Below are 15,372 nucleotides of genomic sequence, written 5' to 3' on the forward strand. Positions count from 1 at the left end.
ACGTCTTGTTTTGCAACACTTCCAGGCTGCCGAATGCCACCCACGCACCCAGGCAGTCCCCGGCACCCATGGCCGGTGGCTGGCACACCCATGATGGCACAGCAGTGTGATGTGGCCCCCCCTTGCCACCACATTAAGGTCCAGGTGACTCATACCCTGTCCCATGGGCATGGCCACAGATCACACAAACCAAAGATCTCCAGGACCTTCTTCCACACCAGAGCACCTTAGATTCCCCCAGTGTGGAGGAAGATCCTGGAGACATTTGCATCCAGGATGATTCTTGTTTTTAACCCAGTATTTCCATCATTTCCCTCAGAACATCTGCATTTTTCCTTAGCAGGTCCACATTTTTCCTCAGATCCACATTTTTCCTCAGCAGATCTGCATATTCCCCGGTAGATCCCTGTTTTGCCTCAAAAGGTTTGCACTTTCCCTCAGCAGATCTACATTTTTCCTCAGATCTGCACTTTACCTCAGTAGATCCACATTTTCCCTCGGCAGATGCGCATTTTTCCCCCAGCACATCCACATTCCACCCCAGCAAACCCAGATTTTGCCACCGCACAGCCATATTTTGCCTCAGCAAACCAGCCATGCACCCACAACCAACGCTTCCCCCAGGGCGGGCTGCTCCCGCCACTTGAAAACATGGCGCCTTCCCCTCCCCTCCTTCTCTGCGCCCTGCTTGAGGTGGCGATGGTGAGTTTAGCAGCAAATGCTGTGTCTGGTGGCCCCGAGCCCGGGTGGCCTCGTCACTGCCACCATTGCCCTCACCCCCAGGCCATGGCGCCATCTTGGATCCCCTCAGCATTGGTCTGGAGGATCCGCCAGGCCCCTCTCCCCGACCCCGCCATTATCAGTGCTACAAGATTGAATTTCTTTTATTTGCGACAAGCTGCCGGCAGCAAACACGCCAGGTCGGAAACAGTGCGTGGGAGGCAGGCGGCTCCCCTCCCTGCCTCTGCCTGTCTGCCCTCCCGGCCGGGAGGCAGGCGTGCTCCCCAGCGCCGGCCATGCTGGCCCCTCGCAGGCTGGGGTGGTGAGAGCGAGAACAAAAAAAAAAAAACACTCTTTTTTTTGCTATGATATCAATCTAAGGCTCTCTTAGACAGCCCCGGCCATGAGGGTGCATCACAGCGGGGTGACCGCTGCTGCAGCACCGCTCTCCTCCCCAGCCTAAAAATGGCGGTCACGCCATTTTCTCATAAGTGGAAAAAAGAGCGAACGTGGTGGTTTGTTGAGCCGTGGCATGGTGCCGGGCTGCCGCGGCCGAGCGCTGTGCTCCCCGGACCCTCCAGCTCCATCTTGTCACCTCTGTTGACCAGCCTGGCCAGGACCGTGCAGGACACGGGGACATCTTGCAGGACAGCCACCCTTGGGGCAGCCGCAGCGTCCCCCAGAAACATGGGGGTGCTGGAGAAAGGGGGGAGAAAAACAAAAATAATCCCTTTTTTCTCATTACACACGCTGACAATGCTGCACTTCCCACTCTCCCGTGGAAGTAGCCAAAAATACTCCCAAAGACATTTGATTTATGGCTATCGTGACATGCCGCGGGCTCAGCCTCGCCATAGTCGGGGTCCCACCCCACCGCCCCTGGACCCCCGGTCTCGGCAGCACCTTCAGACCCAGCACCAGGATGGGCTTTGCCTGACTTGCCTGGCATCCGGAGCGACCCAAACCGCAGCTGATCTGACCAGCAGCAGAGGCTCTCGAACACCATCCTCTCGTCACTAAAAATAGACCAGAGCGGTTAAAAAAGAAAAAAAAAAAAAGACAAAAAACCAACCCTGAGAACAATATCTGTTTGACCATCAAAGAGAAAAAACACTCATTTCAAGGCAGGAGCACCTGAGAGGAGAACTTTCGGGTTGTATTTTCTCTTTCTGCAGCAGATGGGCTTGGTTTTTCTTTGAAATAGGTGAAATATCTCATTGCCACCAGCCCAAGGTAACTGCCTGAGGCATCTCCAGGGCTGGTGGCCACCCCATCCGTGGGCTTGGTGGGGCTGGAAAGTGACCCAGTGATCAATCAGGTCAGAACAAACGACTCATTTTCCTTTCGAGCTTGCTACCCGCTTGTTTCCCATTTGTACCGAAAGAGGCAGAAACTGTGGGCTGAAACTTGCGTGCTCGCCCCACCGCTCATCTGAGAACTTGGCAATTCATCGCGGGAGTGGGCTGCACTCACGAGCACGAGCAGCAACCTGGCTGCTACCTCGCCGGACTTGGCAGCTCCATCCCACAGCTCTGCAGGGTACAATCTTGGCCAATTGTTAAAAAAAAAAAAAAAAATATAAAAATGCTTAATTTTTGTGTGTTATAAATGAGGAAATTTGCCGCAAAAAAACCCCGCTGGTGGGGTTTGCATTCAAAACACAACTCTGCTAACAGAGGCGGTTTTTCAGAAGCGGGTATCAAAACATCAATGGAAAATGGGGTATTTTTAAGCTGCTGTATGAGGAGGATTAGAGGCAGCGATCAGACAATACATCCGACACGCTATGCACTAAGGTGTTTACCTGGTGCCACTGGAAACTTTTTCACCAACACCTTAAGTTACATTCACGCCGCCTCTTGCTGAAAGCAAGGCTTGGTCAAGCTCACTCGCCACAGAGACATTTATAAAAAATCAAAGACGTTTAAAAGACTTTATTCAACCTCAACCAATGTACGCTGAAGATTCCTTTGACCCCGCTAGCCCACAGACTGAATAACAGCAACAAGAAGGGAAAGGGTTGTGAAAGTGTTCAATCAAAAGATTCAAAGCACCTGGGGTCCAGCACAGCGTCCGCGGCTCAAGCTTCCAGAATTTGGGATTTTAAGGGTGCGGCACTTTGGGAAGTTCCTCCCTGTTTCAGGAATCCTTCTCAAGCCCTGTGGATACAGGTGTCTCGGTGGGGTTCAGAGCAGCGTGCGATTGCGCTGCTGCTCTCGCTGGCCTCGTGCAGGAGGAGAGCAATACCTGAAGTGCTCGGTGACAAATTTCTGCCACGGCCAAGCAAGCCACCACGGTGGTACCGTGCCAACCGCCAGCGGGGGGCTGCTCCCCACATCGCACATCTCGGGGGGGGGTCTGCCCACGGCGGGCTGGGGATGCAGCGGTTTGGTAAACAGCCATCACAGCGCTTCGCACACACACATTTGGTAGCTTTTAGCAGCCAGTCCAAGCTCATCTGGCTTTCTTTCCTAAGCTCTATCCCTAGTGTTTTATACGGTTCGTTAGCCAGTAAAATTACAACACGCCTTGAAACTCTGTGCAACGTCCATGAATGGCGGCACCAAGGACTTCAGGAGTTTTTCAGATGCTGCTTCATTTCCCAGCGCCCAGCAAATACGTTTGCAAAATTGTGCTGTTTCCTCTACCTTCCCTGTTGCCACACCTGTTTTAACATTAATTAATGGGAAATAATATTTTTGTATTACTGATAAATTGCAGAGTCTTAGGTGCAAAAGCAGCAGCATGCTTGAACACTATAGCTGGGTGATCGCTATTGAGAGAGTCACGTTATTTAACTAATCATCATTTTTTCTCTGTAGTGCCCCAAGCTGTGCTGGGATGGGGAGGTTTTGCATGGAGCACCCCCGGGTGCAGGCTGCAGACGTGGGGGTCCCATAGCAGGTCGGCTCATGCCAAGGGCACAGGTCTCTGCCATGCCGTGATCTGCCATGCATCCCACCGCTGCCGAGTTTGGCAGGGACATAGCTGTGCTCTGGGAAAAGCACCGGCGTTCAAACACAGGCGGCCAGAGCAGAGGAAGAAATCTTGGATCCCGAGTATTCCTCCTTTGCTTTTAATAAACTGAAAGAAAAAAGCAAAGAACATGCAAGTGTCCCCCTCCCTTCCTTTCTCATGCAAACAATAGCTGTGATAAGAGAAAAGAGGGGTTTGAGCAGCACAGCCTTTCCAAGCAGCTCACTGAGCCACGCTAACGAGTTCGTTACGGGTACACTTAGCCCCTGAGCAGCCCGGGCTGGAGTAACCCCCTCTGACACGAACGGGGAGGAAAACAAAAACCCCAAAATGAAATCATGGAGGGAAGGAGATGGGCTCAGAGCTTCCCTGTGGGTGTCCATCCCATGGGGACTGCAGGCGAGCCCAGGCGGGGGCGAGATGGAGACCTCCGCTCACTATGGCAGGACCCTGAGCTGCTGCACCCAGGACCTCTGCTCTGAGCCATGTTTGAGGGATGTCACTCAGCTGGCTGAATATACCCCCCAAACGGCCGGCACCGACCACTGGTGCTGGTCCTGTGGCATTTCCCACACTCACCACTGCCTTTGCTGGTGCAGAGGGACACGCACGCCGCGTGCTGCAGCTGAGGAGGTTTTGTAGCTGGTTCCCACCACAGGGATCCGCTGCAGATGCGTATGCCAGGGCCACAGCGAACTCCCGGTGTTGCAGCTTTGCCCTGGGATAACACGGTGTTTACACACAGAGCTCGGGAAGAGCTGGGCTGCAGCTCCCCAACCCCTCTGCCGCCGCGCAGGGTCTCCTGGAAAGGGACGCTGAGCAAGGGATGTCCCATCCAAGGCAGCAAACCAAACACAGGTCCTTCAGCCTCCCTCCACCGTTACCACCGCTCACCAGCTCAGCCCCATTTCATCTCGGAAAGCAGCACACGCGGTGTTTTACAGCCTCTGAAGCAGGGCCCAGCACAGAGCTGGGGTAAGACAGGGGCAGCACTGGTGGGGCTGAGGGAGAAATACAGACCAGGAGCTGTCGGAGACTCTGCAACAGCAGATGGAAATCACCATTTGCAGAGGTGGCGAGGAGCAAGCACAGCTTGCCCCGCGGCTGTGTGTCCTGCCGTGTACACACGCTGCTCCAGCCCCGCAGAAATGTGCTGTGCCCCTCCGGACCAAGGGACGCGGCTTCAGATGTGCCTGGATCCTTTGGTAGGATCCATATTGTCATGGCAGCCTGTTTTCCACCTTCTCTTTTGTTTTGCCCTGTCCTACAGCCAAAACGGTTTTTCTGGGCATGCCAAGGTCTGACAAAAGATCAAAATAAATCACTCCCCTCCAGATTTGCTCTCTTAGAGCCTTGAGACTGCTCTCCACCCCGGGTTTGGCCTCGGTGGAGGCTCTGCCGGCTGAGCTGGGGTGGCTTTATGGCTGAGGGGGCTGCAGCCATGTGCCGCAGCCCTCGGGCAGAGCAGGCCAGAGCTTTGCCTTGTGCTCCGGCTCCGTTCTGAGAGGCAGCATTTAGGAAACGCGCTTCTTTTTGGGTGAGTGGAGTGGAACAGAGGGTCTTCTACTTGTTGAACTGAGGAACAGGACCTCCCCATCCCCTCAGGGACCAGGGAGGGGGGAACGCAGAGCAGTTTCATGCCCAGGCTGGACCCGGGCACTGGAGGATGCTCTGCAGCTCCCGCAGCCAGGGCATCCCTCCTCACCTCCCCCTAACAGCACCCAGGCACTTTCTCATTTTCAAATGAATCGAGAGAAACACTATAACACAGAGTTGGGTTTCTTTTATTGTTTTTTTTTTTGGTTTGTTTTTTTTTTTTTTTTTTGCTTCACTTCTTTTTGCCGCCCTGTCTGTCCAGCGTGTAATGGAAATTTTACCACAGGCGCTGACGATGAACAAACAGGAAGCCAGCAGAAAGTGTGGCAATTCGCTGTAGCCCGGCTCAACTCAGCCGAGTGACAAGAAAGGCCATAAAAGCTGGTGTGGGGGTGGCAGGGTGGAGGAGAGCAGGCGAGAGGGGCCGGGGCCGGGCTCTGCCAGGCCTCCCCGGGGACGGCGCGGGTTGGCAGGTAAGGCAGGCGCTGCCCTGCACCTTCTTTTTCTCTCCCTTCTCCAGAAGCGATTTCTAATCATTCTTGGAAGTCCTCACCGCCTTTCTGCTCGGCTCCTTCTCGCCACGGGGAAGGTCGGGAGGAGCCTGCCGCTACTTCATTGCTCTGTCCTAAACTCACTAAAACTTAACCTTGCTCAGGGAAACTAATTCTATTTGCCTTTTTGCCTTTTTCTTTTTTTTTTGGTCTTTGCAAGGCCATAACGCAAAGCTTAAAAACCCCCCAAAAGCAAATCACAGATTTCCCACAGAGGTATTCAAGAAGCTAAAGCCGTGCTGTGGCTCTGCAATCCCCTTAGCTCCTGCCCGAAAGATTTTTTTCCTTTGCTCCCGGGCAAATCCAGAGTCGCTCCGTTCACATAGATTGTCTCGGCTGCATGTGGGGTACCTAGAGGTGCATCTGGCTCAGCCCGTACTGTACACGTGGGAATGTGTTAGCACCCAAACGAAGCAAGAAATCCAGAAAGGGGCTGAAAATGGATCACAGATTCCTCTGTGCCTTTTTCTGACAGTTTTCTAGGCCCTCTGACATCTTGCATGGAGCTTGTCACTGCCAAACTTGAAAAATCCTTCCCTTTGATTTTGTAGTTAGTTCGCTCGTTATAATTGATGAGCTTTTAACATTCATTTTTCGCACTTACGGCAAATCACTCTGCCACGAGGCTGCCAGAAACGGCAGCCAGAGATGCCCTTCCCCAGAGAAGCAATTTTCAGCATCCCATAGCGTTAGGAAGCCGAATTGGGAAACCCCACTGTTCCCTGCAGAGATGGGCAGAAGCTTTTTGTGTTACCGAATTTCAAAATCCAGGGCAGCCCCCGCAGAGACACGCTCTGCCATTCGCATGGGAGCGGCTGCTGCGGCAGGGAAGGAGATCTGCTCTGCCCTGCCTCGGACGCTGGTGGCCCGAGGAATCGCGGGGAGGGAAATGCATTAGAGGCGAAGACGGTTTGAAGGTAATGAGGTGCTAGAGGGTTTCCTGGGGTGCAGGCAGACTCCCCGTTAGTGGTGTTTCCAGGAACAGGCAGCTCTCAAAAATGGTTAAAGCAGAGTTAACCCCACAGCCCTTGCCAAGCCCAGACCCCTCCTGAGCCCAGCCCTCTCCATCCCCTGCGGGCCCATACGTGGTTCTGCACGCTCCCAGCCCAGGGCACTGCAGCCCTGAGCTCCGACATCCCTGTTTAACGCCGGCACTGGGTGATTTCAGCCCCTCCAGGCTCATGGAGCCCAGTGCCCTGCCCCACGCAGCCGGATCCAGCCCTCTGCACCAGGGGAGCCGGCACGCTCCACGTGGTCCCCCTCCAAGGCTGCCCCCAACTCATTACACGTGTTGAAATGCAGCCGATGCCTGTTGGAGCAGGCACGCAGCCTTCCCGCTCCATACGGCCCCTGCCGTGTGCTCACCGAGAGGTTGTAGCACGCCCAGGCGTGCACCTCCTTTCTTTTAAAAGCAAAATAAATCCCCGCAGGAGAGAAGTAGGGCTGGGATTTTGAAGGGCCTGCGCTCACATGGTTACCCTCCTCCCTGCTCCCATCAAGGTAAAGGGTGAAGTTTTCCTCCACCACCAAACCCAGGACCATGCACAGCCCGAGCTGCTCCGGAGCATGGCACACGGTGGGCACAGTCCAGCTGATGGTCACGGTGGCCATCACCATCCGTGTTTTTCCTTCCCCACCTTGTTAAGCCCATGCATGTGGCTTGACTGGAGACCATAGAATCATAGAATGGTTCGGGTTGGAAGGGACCTTAAAGATCATCCAGTTCCAACCCCCTGCCCTGGGCAGGGACACCTCCCACCAGACCAGGTTGCTCCAAGCCCCATCCAACCTGGCCTTGAACCCCTCCAGGGATGGGGCAGCCACAGCTTCTCTGGGCAACCTGGGCCAGGGGCTCACCCCCCTCACAGCAAAGAATTTCTCCCTAATATCTCATCTCAATCTCCCCTCTTCCAGTTTAAAACCTTTACCCCGCATCCTATCGCTACACTCCCTCATAAAGAGTCCCTCCCCAGAAGGTTCGCATCGACCACTCTCTCTGAAGCCGGGTACCTCCTGCCCTCCACCTCAGTGGCTGGGGATGGAGAAGTCTTGTGTGCGCGGCACGAGCCCTCCTCCTGCCTGCACTCTGCAGTTGCAAAACCTGCAGGGCCTTGACCAGTTCCCTACAGGAGCAAAGCCCTTTGGCTGGTCCTGTTTGAATGGGAAGGAGACGCCCGTGTGCTGCAGCAGTTTGGCTCCAGCGGGAATTTCAATCAAGTGACTCCAAGGCTACATGGGAGCACGCAGGGACGGGTGGCCAGGGATGTTAGGAGGATCAGGTGGGCCCCACCATAAAACCAGAGTCCCAGTGCCACCAGATCACACAGACAAAAAACCCACCACCGTCTGTTAAAGCCAAGGGTACGGCCATTCAGCTGACCCACGGCTGCACGCCCAGGGACACGTCCCTCCTCCTGCCCCTCTCAACACCCGCTTCAGGATGCTGAGCCCAGAAACGTTCTTGGGTGCTGTTGTGAGCCATCCCGGCAAGGGGAAAAGCATGGAGGTGAGCTGCCAGCCCAGTGCTGCCGCCGCACTGTCCCCCGGTGCAGGGGTTCATCCCTGCCAGACACCCCTTTCCCTCTGCCGCAGCCTTGGCCCCAGCCATCAAGGCATCCCCAGGGGAAAACAGCCTCCCTCCGGCACCTCTTTGGGAAGGGGCTGTTCCACAGAGAGCCCAGGGGTCGAGCTGGGACAGAGAGAGGAGCTGAAGAGCCACAGTGGGAAGACAGAGCCAAGGGGCTGCTTCTCTCCTTTCTCTTCCAAATTCCTCAAAGGCTGGGGGGTTCGGGCGAGCACATGGCATGGGGCATGGGATGTGGGGAACAGGGCATGGGGTGCGGCGCCTGCCCAAGTGAGGGGCACCTCGAGGACTGTCTAACCTGAGAATGGTGAAACATAAGGGTCAATCTCAGGTTCGTCAGCCCATGAGACGCCTTCTCCAGAGCGGGACGGGCAGCGCTGGCCCCCACCGGCACCATGGCCGCTCCCTCCACCGGGCAGGTGGGGATGCACGGCAGGGAGCAGAGGGACACTGGAGCTTTGCAGCATTTCACCGAGTACACATGTGAACCCCAGTATGGCTATTGGTGACATCGGGAAGGGCTGGGGCAGGTGCCAGCCCCCAAGGAGCAAAGCGGCCGGCAAATCCCACACGTTCCTTAGGAGAAGTTGCTGGAAGCTTGGCCACACTTTAGCGCCGAAGCTGTCACGGTTGGTGAAGCAGCGGCTGCCATGTGCGACTCGCTGTTACCGAAACAGAAGGCTCCGAGTGCTAAAAGCGCCTAATTAGGAGCCTCTCTGACTCCCACCAGCTGCGAGGCCGCCGGATCCATGCCTCTGCGAATTTGGCATCCCTGAAAGCATCATTAACACGTCGCTCCTCACACTCCTGAGTAAAGGAAGAGACAGTGACATCCCTAAAAGTGACGATAATGAATCCCCAGGCAGCACGCGGGGCCCTTTAGCGCTGAATGTGTCAGTAGTTTATGAAGGGAGCAGAAAAAAAAAAACTTTTTTTTTTTTCTTTTTAGTTTTTCAAGTTGAGGTTCCTAAATAAAACACGAGTAGAAGACGCACTTGTCGGATTCACTGTCTTTCCTACAATTAAATGACTAATCCTAAAGCACACGGACCGAAAGTAAAACGGTCTGAAGTGTTACCAGCCCCAGCGCTGGCCGTGGGGGTGGCAGATGAACTGAGCTCTGTCTCCCCACGTCGGCTCCTGGCCATGAAGGTGTCAGTGCAGGCACCGCTCTCCCTGGCCAGAGCCGCTGGCTCACTCCTCCCAAGCCGAGGTGGCCCCCAAAACCCCACAGGGGGTACTCCGGGCATCAGCCCCTCCCGTGGCAGCTCTCCCCCCGCAGCCCCACGCCCTCCAGAATGCTGCTTCCGCAGAGCAGCCCCAGGAGACGGGGCAAGGAGAGTTTTGCAGAGAGAGCCCAGCCCCACGTGCAGGGGAGCAGCCAAAATCGCTGCCGCTGGGACACCTGGGCACAGCCGTTGCAGCCGGCGGGCAGAGCAGCCCCGAAATGCAGGCCAACCCTGCAGCGAGGGCTCCCTGGCTGTCGGTGCCTCGGCTCCTGACACCTGGGGTCACCTGTCCCCGTGCTTGGCCTATGGAAAAATAAGCCCCAGATTTACTTGCACGCGTTGCACCAGCTCTGCCCTGCGGCAGAGAGCGGCCAGGCAGGCAGGCGAGCAGCTGAGTAGGCAGCGCCCACCAGCGCCCACCGAGTCTGACCGGACTTTGAGGAGGCTCAGAACCATGCTGGGAGCCCCCACGAGCAGCCAGGCAGCATGGGGGAACCAGCTCCATTCCCCTGTGCTGGGACTCTGGGGATGGGGCTTCAGTCATTGGTGGAGCCGCTTAGAATCATAGAAGCATAGAATGGTTTGGGTTGGAAGGGACCTTTAAAGGCCCCTGCAGCGACCAGGGACACCTTCAACTAGACCAGGCTGCTCCAAGCCCCGTCCAACCTGGCCTTGAACGTTTCCAGGGATCGGGCAGCCCCCACCTCCCTGGGCAACCTGGGCCAGGGGCTCACCACCCTCACAGCAAAGAATTTCTCCCTAATATCTCATCTCAATCTCCCCTCTTCCAGCTTAAAGCTATTACCCCTCATCCCATGGCTCCCCTCCCTGATCCAGAGTCCCTCCCCAGCTTTCCTGGAGCCCCTTTAGGGACTGGAAGGGGCTCTAAGGTCTCCCTGGAGCCTTCTCTTCTCCAGGTTGAACCCCCCCAGCTCTCCCAGCCTGTCCTCACAGCAGAGGGGCTCCAGCCCTCCCAGCATCTCTGTGGCCTCCTCTGGCCCCACTCCAACAGCTCCGTGTCCTTCTGCTGTTGGTGCCCCAGAGCTGGAGGCAGCACTGCAGGGAGGTCTCCCCAGAGCGGAGCAGAGGGGCAGAATCCCCCCCCTCACCTTGCTGCCCACGCTGCTGGGGATGCAGCCCAGGGTGCAGTTGGCTTTCTGAGCTGTGAGCACACATTGCCGGCTCATGGCCAGCTTTTCATCCACCATCTTCCTTCTCCTCTTGGGATCTGGGGGGGGCACATTTGCCATCAGCGCCCACCAGGTCTGGGAGGTGCCCTGGGAGCTGCGGGCAGGGCAGCGGCAGCCCCCGGCCGCGGGCTCCTGTCAGCGCAGCAGGGACAGGCTCAGCGCCCGGCATGGCCACGGCTCGGGGTGAGGCTCCGGGAGACAGAGGGAAAAGCAGGCTCAGGTGGAGCACTGGAAATTACAGCGGCTCTCGATGATTCAGTAAAGAAAAGGACTTACACAATGCACCGCGCGCAGCAAGTGGGAGGCGGATGCTCCCCCCACCCGCCCAACGGCCACTTTGCTTCTGCTGGGAGCTATTTTGCAGTTGAGGGGGCGGGGGGGAGCCCCCAGCTCGCCGCCCCCACAAATCCCCTTAGCCCTTCCCGGTGACCCTCCAGACAGCAGCAGAGCCCTTGTTTTTCAGGAGTTTCCTGACCTGGAGGAGGATGGGGGGGTGGAGGGGTGCCATTCATTCAAGTTCTGTTTAATGTGGGTTGGGTCGTTTTTTTCCCCTTCTCTTGAAATGTTTATTCCTCATGAGGGAATTTTAATTTTAGAGACAGCAGCACTTTGGCGAGATGAAGTGATTGCTGAGCTCCAAGTGCCGAATGATGGAAGCTCCAGCAGGGAGGGACGAAAAGGCAAATGAGTCACGTGGCTGAATCCCTCAGACCCCGATCCGCATCCAGAGGTGTGTGTCTGTGCCGGGCGATCAGGCCGGGGGAAGAACGTGCCCTTTGTACTCCGCCAAAGAGGGGAAATTGCGCTCCAGAAGCACATTTATGCTTCTGAAGTGAAGTTTTCATCTGCACGATACCAGGAGATGAATCACTCGGGGGAACCGGGCACTCTCTGCCTTCACCGGGCAACTTCTGAAGGAGCCGTCGTCACCGGTGGGGAAAACTTTCCCTGTGAAATGAAGCGCTGCAGAGCTCCGGGCAGACCCCGCACACGCGCGTGCGCCCCGGTGTGTCCCCTGACATGGGCACACACGGCCCCACAGGGACCACGGTGCTCCGTGGGGGTTTCCAGTCTGGATTCGCGTCCCAGTGCCTGAAAAAATGTCCCTGTGTGATGCTGGAGTGGGGGGGGCTTGGCCGGCTGGTCCTGCTGCACCCCCGATGGCCCTGTCCCACACGGAGGGTCTGTCACACACACACGTACAGACACCCACACACTCACCCCCCCCGGGCTCCCCCTCATCTCCCCAGCACCCCCACCCCTCTGACACATGGAAACACCCCTCAAACCATTTGTGCCCGCTTGCACACACACCCCTGCACACACCCCACACCCCTGCACGCACCCCACACCCCCGTGGGTCCCCCCATACGGCCCCCAAAACACTCACCCCCCTCACCCCCACTATTCCCCATGGCTCCCAAGGCTCTCAGTCCTGTCACCCCATGTATGCCTTTGTGCCCCCCTCCACACTCTCAACCTCTCATCCCCACGTACCCCTATGTCCCCCCAGACTCGTACCCCCATGTCCCCCCCCAGCCTCTCACCCTCGCACCCCCACATACCCTGTGCCCCTCCAGATTCTCACCACCCCCGACCCGCACGTACACCCGCGTACTCCCATGCCCCCCCAGACTTGCACCCCCACAATACCGCGTGTCCCCCCCAGGCCCTCACTCCCTCCCCCCACGTAGCCCCGTGTACCCCCTTGTGCCCCCCCAAACTCTCACCCGCACGTACTCTTGTGTCACTCCAGACTTGCAACCCCATGTACCCCGTGTCCCCCCCCCGACCCTCAATCCCTCATTCCCCCGTACCCCCGTGTCCCCCCGCACTCGCACCCCCCGCCCGCCGCGCCTGTTCAGCACCGCGGACAGCTCCGGCCGCCCCGGCCCCGCTCCGGGTCACGTGGCGGGGGTGCGGGGCCGGGGTCGGGGAGGGGGGGAGCCGCCCCGCGCCGCCCGGCTATAGCGCGGTCACGTGGGTCCCCCGCCGCCCCTATATAGCGCGGTGCCGGGCGGGCGGCGCGGTGCGGTGCGTCCTGTCGGGCGGAGCGGCAGTGAGCGGTGAGCGCGGCCGGGGGACCGGGACAGCCACTCATCCCCCCCCTCCGGGGCCCCCAGCATGGGGAGGGGGGTCCCAAGCCCGGGGAGGGGGGTCCGGTCCCGGGGGAGTGGGGGTCCCGTGCCCGGGGTCGGGGGTATCCCATCCCCGGGGGCGTCCCGTCCGGGGGTACGAGTGTCCCACGTCCCAGAGGGTCCCAGATCCCGCGGGGTCCCGTCCTGGGAGGGGGGAGGGATGTCCCATCCCGGGACCGGAGGGGGGGCGGGGGGTGTGTGTCCCTTCCAGGGAGTAGGGGTGTCCCGTCCCTGGGTGGGAGGGTGTCCAGCCCCCGGGGGGGGGGTCCTGTCCCCAGGAGGGGGGCCCTGTCCTAGGGACAGGGGAGGATGGAGGGTCCCATGCCCGGGGGTCCCGTGCCGGGGGGGGTGTGTGTCTATCTATCCCCGGGGGGGTCTCATCCCTGGGATGGGGATCCTCCCCATGGTGTGAAGCCCCCTGACCGCAGCGGGGGGGATGTGGGGGTCTGGGGTTGGGATGGGGATGGGGGCTTTTGCAGGCGTCTGGCCCTGGAGCGGCTGCGATGCGGATCAGGATGATTTCGGCTGCCTCCGTCCTCGTCCTGCTCTTCCTGCCCTCGGAGACCTGCTCACCCCTGCAGTGGCCCCGGGGCCTGTCCCGCAGGCTGACCCTGGCCCCCCAGCCCACCTGGGAGCCTTGGCCGGGAGCCCCGCGACCCCCGGTCCCCGCCGCTGGCCCCCTGCCCCAAAGACTGTGCCAACCCCATGGGGCAGAGCCCACCCCGGCCCCCCGCAACCCGCGGGCGCTGCAAACCGGCAAGAGGCGAGACGGCAAACCCAACTCGCTGGATCTCACCTTCCACCTCCTGCGCGAGTTCCTGGAGATGTCCCGGGAGGAGAGACTGGCCCAGAAGGCGCTCAGCAATAAGCTCTTGCTGCAGAGTATAGGAAAATGAGGAAGGATCGTTCTGGGGGGGAGGGGAAGGGGGGAAATGAAAAAGACCGACCCCATAGCGAGCGGCCATGGCAGAGTGGAGAAAAGAGCCGGGGGGGGGGGAGGGGGGGATGCTGGAGCTGTGCCCAGGGACCCCCCCAGCCTTGCCCGGCGGGGTCCCCATCGCTGCATCCCGCATGTTTGCTCTCGCTGTTGTGCATTAAAGTCGCCCTCGCACCTGCCCCGCTGCCGTGCTCTTGCGCTTTTCCCCCTCCCTACAACCCTCCACGGGGCTGGTAAAGGTGACCCTTTCCTCTGCTCCCCCATCCCGCCAGTTATGGAGCATCCCTGATTTTGAGCACTCTGGATCCATCCCCTTTACCGACACAGGGTTTGGGAGCGCTTTGACGTACAGATGTTGCGGCAACTGTGGGTACCCAGCAGCTTTTCCCCTCCCAGAGCTTCTCAGGCCCTACCACCACCCATGGATCCAAACCAGGTCTCCCCAAAAACACCGGAGCAATCCCAGATGGATCCCTGGGTGAACGGCACTGGCATAAAGCGCTCTGAGTGGTGTGTTTCACGCCTCTCCCGCACAAGGAACTTCGTTCCTTGTGCGGGAGAGGCGTGAAACACACCACTCAGCAGCCACGGGAACATGGAGGACACACGTGTGTGCACGTGAAAAACCACCATCAGCTGCACGATGAGGAAAGAGGTTGCACGACCAGCCCCTGGGATGGGGCAGCACGCGGTGCAGAAGGACTGGCCGTCAGTCCTGCAAGAGGGTCTTGAGTTGGTCGGGATGTTGGTGTTGGCGGTTGCGTCCCACCACAGCCTGGGAGGGATCAGCATCAGCCATGAGGGATCACCGTGAGCCCAGCACCATCACCTGTGAGTCCATCACCATCACCCACAAGTGATCAGCATCACCCATGGCTCCATTGCCATCACCCGAGCACATCACAACCACCCATGAGCCCATTGCCATCACCTGTGAACCCATCACTATCACCCATGAGCCCATTGCCGCCACCCACAAGCGATCAGTGTCACCCATGACCCCATTGCCATCGCCCAAGCACATCACCATCACCCACGAGTGATCACCATCACCCAAACACATCACCACCATGCACAAACCCATCACCTGAGAATGATCACATCACCCACGAGGCCATCACCATCCCCCAAGAGCCCATTGCCATCAGCCACAAATGATCAGTGTTGCCTATGACTCCATCACCATCACCTGAGCACATCACCACCACACACAAACCCATCGCCATCACCTGTGAATGAGCACCATCACCCGTGAGCCCATTGCCATCACCTGTGAGTGATCAGGGTCACCCATGTCCCCCTCACCATCACCTGAGCCCATCACAACCACCCACGAGCCCATCGCCCATGAAGCCGGACACCAGCATCCCATCAGGACCCGAAGGTCCTTGATCCTCCTCATCCTCCACAGGGCTGTGCTAGCAGCAGCTCCAGTGCAGACAGCTAAAAAT

The 15,372-nt window shown here is 58.3% G+C and overlaps 1 protein-coding gene and 1 long non-coding RNA gene across 2 annotated transcripts; both read left to right on the forward strand.

Annotated features, from left to right (window-relative positions):
- Positions 1-5,692: 5,692 nt before the first annotated feature.
- Positions 5,693-12,000, forward strand: LOC128916690 (uncharacterized). The gene is made up of 3 exons (XR_008469036.1): positions 5,693-5,765; positions 11,443-11,576; positions 11,706-12,000. It is a non-coding gene; the product is annotated as an uncharacterized LOC128916690 (long non-coding RNA).
- An 891-nt stretch (positions 12,001-12,891) lies between these two features.
- On the forward strand, positions 12,892-13,880 carry LOC128916805 (corticoliberin-like). Its single transcript, XM_054218863.1, has 2 exons — positions 12,892-12,912; positions 13,464-13,880. Exon 2 carries the CDS (start codon positions 13,488-13,490, stop codon positions 13,878-13,880), a length of 393 nt encoding a protein of 130 aa, XP_054074838.1. The 5' UTR covers positions 12,892-12,912; positions 13,464-13,487.
- Positions 13,881-15,372: the final 1,492 nt, after the last annotated feature.

The sequence above is a fragment of the Rissa tridactyla genome, chromosome 12, assembly GCF_028500815.1.
Source record: "Rissa tridactyla isolate bRisTri1 chromosome 12, bRisTri1.patW.cur.20221130, whole genome shotgun sequence".
NCBI classification, from domain to species: domain Eukaryota; kingdom Metazoa; phylum Chordata; class Aves; order Charadriiformes; family Laridae; genus Rissa; species Rissa tridactyla.

Coding starts and splice junctions, on each gene's coding strand:
- LOC128916805 (XM_054218863.1), top strand. CDS start 13,488: ATGCGGATCAGGATGATTTCGGCTGCCTCCGTCCTCGTCCTGCTCTTC.